Source organism: Saprolegnia parasitica (assembly GCF_000151545.1).
Source record: "Saprolegnia parasitica CBS 223.65 unplaced genomic scaffold supercont2.865, whole genome shotgun sequence".
Lineage (NCBI taxonomy): Eukaryota > Oomycota > Saprolegniomycetes > Saprolegniales > Saprolegniaceae > Saprolegnia > Saprolegnia parasitica.
This window is the reverse complement of record NW_012157259.1, coordinates 1-3,000: the sequence shown is the minus strand read 5'-3', so window position 1 is coordinate 3,000 and position 3,000 is coordinate 1. Positions and strand designations below refer to the sequence as shown.

The 3,000-nt window shown below is 58.3% G+C and overlaps 3 protein-coding genes across 3 annotated transcripts; 2 read left to right on the top strand and 1 right to left on the bottom strand.

The window, feature by feature from the left end:
• Positions 1-23: 23 nt before the first annotated feature.
• Positions 24-470, bottom strand: SPRG_17937 (hypothetical protein; the record flags this gene model as incomplete). The annotated part of the gene is made up of 1 exon (XM_012357351.1): positions 24-470. The coding sequence occupies one exon, from the start codon at positions 468-470 to the stop codon at positions 24-26; it is 447 nt and encodes a 148-aa protein (XP_012212741.1).
• Positions 471-810: 340 nt separating this feature from the next.
• On the top strand, positions 811-1,257 carry SPRG_17934 (hypothetical protein; the record flags this gene model as incomplete). The annotated part of the gene is made up of 1 exon (XM_012357350.1): positions 811-1,257. One exon carries the CDS (start codon positions 811-813, stop codon positions 1,255-1,257), a length of 447 nt encoding a protein of 148 aa, XP_012212740.1.
• A 597-nt stretch (positions 1,258-1,854) lies between these two features.
• SPRG_17932 (hypothetical protein) lies at positions 1,855-2,160 on the top strand (the record flags this gene model as incomplete). Its single annotated transcript, XM_012357349.1, has 1 exon — positions 1,855-2,160. One exon carries the CDS (start codon positions 1,855-1,857, stop codon positions 2,158-2,160), a length of 306 nt encoding a protein of 101 aa, XP_012212739.1.
• Between the last annotated feature and the right edge of the window lie 840 nt (positions 2,161-3,000).

The following is a 3,000-nucleotide window of genomic DNA, read 5'->3' as shown; positions in this document are numbered from 1 at the left end:
CGAAATATAGCTTCTGGAGCATCTTAGGCTGCGGACTTGGCCTGGCGCGCGGCGACGCTGGCGGCTTCCCACGCCTCCCACTGCGCGACCTCGTCGTCGGCCTGGAGCTTGTCGAGCGCCAGCCAGAGAATCACATAGGCCACGAGCACAACGCTTGGGAGTACGACAAGCCACTGGACGACGCTCGGTACAAGTGTGCTGCCGACGGTGAGGACGGTTAAACTCACGAGCGGACCGAGGCTCTCAAGCTGCGAGCGCGAAAAGCTCCGACGTCTGCGGTGAAGGATGAGGAGCGCTTGGTGGTTGGCGATGCGGCCAATCTTGTCGGGTGACGCGTAGTCGTCGTCGGTCACAAGCGAGAGATCGATGCGTGGCGACGAGTAGAGCAGCGTGCGGTCGAGCCAGATCGCGAGGTACTGGACGAGGATGATGAGGACGCACAGCCCGCGGCTGAACGGCTCGTTGAGCATCGCAGTGATAACTTCATCCATCCTCTCGAGCCCCCTTGAACTACTAATGTCGAGTGAAAGATGCCCGTCAAAATATGAGTTGTCGATGGATTCAACAGTGCCGTTGGGTTGTGGCCAGTTCTTTGGCACGACGGCGAGGCGTGCGCCACGCTAGCCCCATGCGTCTTCACGGCAGAGCGAATTGGATAATGGACGTCTTGGCGCTCTGGCGGCGTCGGCTCGACCTCGCCCACTGCGTCGACCGACTACCGTTAGCTGTCAATCGACAAAATGCGAGTGAACCCTAACCCTTTCACGGATGTGGGACGCGTCGCCACTGGCGATTCATTTCGCAATCAACATGACCGAGAGCATCCTCCCGTACGTGCTCTGCGTGAGCTTTCCGTTGGCGCTGTCGCTTGTCTCGGCTGTGCCCGACCGCTGTCTGCCGTGGCGTCTCGACGCGCCGGCTCCGATAACGCGGCCGACGGAGCCCCATATGACGGACGAGGACGAATACAACTACTACTTGAGTCAGCACACGCGCGTGCAAAAGTGTGAGAACGCCGCCTTCAACGAGATGAATAAGCACTCGTCCTCGATCGGCCTTGTTCTCTTTGTCCTCATGCTGCTCGAGTGGCACGCCATCGTCGTCGTCCTCACCGCCGTCTGCGTTGGCGTCCACAGTCGCCTGTACATTACCCTCGACAGCGCGCGCCGCACGCTTGCGCTCGAGCGACAGCTCTGGGTTGCTGCCAACGCCCGCGTCCACCACTTTCTTGAGAATGAGATGCCCTTCATTTCGTAAATATACTAAAGTTGCGGGATGGATCTCTCCGTATTACGCAGCTCACTCCCAACGACCAAGTGCTGGTGCTGACTCCCATGCATTCAGGCGTAGCACTACGTATATACTAAAGTTGGTCCATGTCGCTGGCAGCTCCGGGAAAAAGGACGTCGTCAAGAAACAGCGCTGCGTGAACCACCCACTTCAGCAACAACAAACAACGTACTAGCGTGGCCTCCTATCAGAAGAACTGAACGAAGTGTCTCGTCGTGGCCAGCGCCTGAGCGACGACAGATGAGCGAGACGAGGCCCCGCGAGCGAAGCAAGAAGATGCGTCTCTGCAAGGTCGTTGGACCAACAAAGAGAACGCTTAACACGCTTCTATAGCCGTATACTACGTCCAAGGCGACGATGATGGGACGGTGCCCCGGCGCGTGGTGGCACTAGTCGCCTGAGGTTCGCAGTGCACAACATGCAAGAAGGACACGACGTCGTGGACCATCACTCACTATTCGACGGGACGACATGCATTCCTGTGTGGACAATATGTCCACTCGCGTGCCGACCGATTGTAATACGATGCTGACGTTTGTTGGATGCAGTTTCCAATACGACGAGATGCGCTACGTGGCCACTTACCTCTTGCTATCGCTGCAGACCAGTGACGTGACGCGCGAGGCGATGGTGCGCGTCTTGGCCGCCGCCAACGTCGACATCGATCACGAGCGCCTCGACATCTTCTGGAAAGCCATCCAAGACAAGGACATTGACGAAGTCCTTGCGCACGGCTGGCAATACCACCTGCACACAATACATGACAAGAAAAAGAAGACACGACGAACGCCCTACGTCTGCGACTGCTGCTATGGCTTGACCACCCACATTGCGCGATTGCATGGCGACGACGACGGCGGCGACTACTAGAACGATAGGCCACATCATGTGCGTCGCTCAATCGCTCGCATCTCAAGATTCTTCGTTGAATATTTAGTGTGTGGAGCACTTTGCCATGAGACGGTGCAGACCCTAACCCTTATCCTCTCGCCCACAAGAAGCTTCGAGCACGCGACCAAACGAGTGACAGGATCGTTTGCGGAAACATTCAATGAAATGCATTGCGGCGCAGTGTCGGCTTAATGCAGGTCAGTAAAAACGTCGGTACCCCCACTCCGCGCAAACTCCTTGTCCTCGGACGTCTCGTCGTCGTGGCCCGTGATGGGCGAGACGGGCACGCTCGAGTCCGAGCTGCTCTTACCGCTCGGCGCCTTGTTGGTGCGAATGAAGAGCGCCGTCTCCTTGGGCTTGACGTACCCGCCGCGGTAGTAGCTCGAACTCGACGACGGCAACGACGGGCCATAGACGTTCATGGCCGCCGCCGACGGCGTGCCGCCAATGCCGAGCATGTCATTGTCGGTCGCTTGATCGATGAGCGCTTGGAGCGCGATCGACTCTTCTTTCGAGAGCTCTTTGAGTGGCACGCGCGTGTCTGCAATGACGAGCCGGTCGCCGTAGGTAGCAAGCGATGCGACGTGGTGGAAGCGGAGGCCTTCGTCGCGGCGGATCCACGGTGTCTCTTGAATGTCGTTGACGTCGACGTCGGACGTTTGCGGCGGCTTGGCGATCTGAATCGCATCGCTTGGGATGTTGAAGACCTTCTCGAGCTCGGCCAGCAGCGCGTCCATCCAGTGGATGCCGGGTGTCTCGGGTGAAAATGAAATCTCGACACGACGCCCAAACCGAAGCGTCGACCGGTCAAAGAGTACG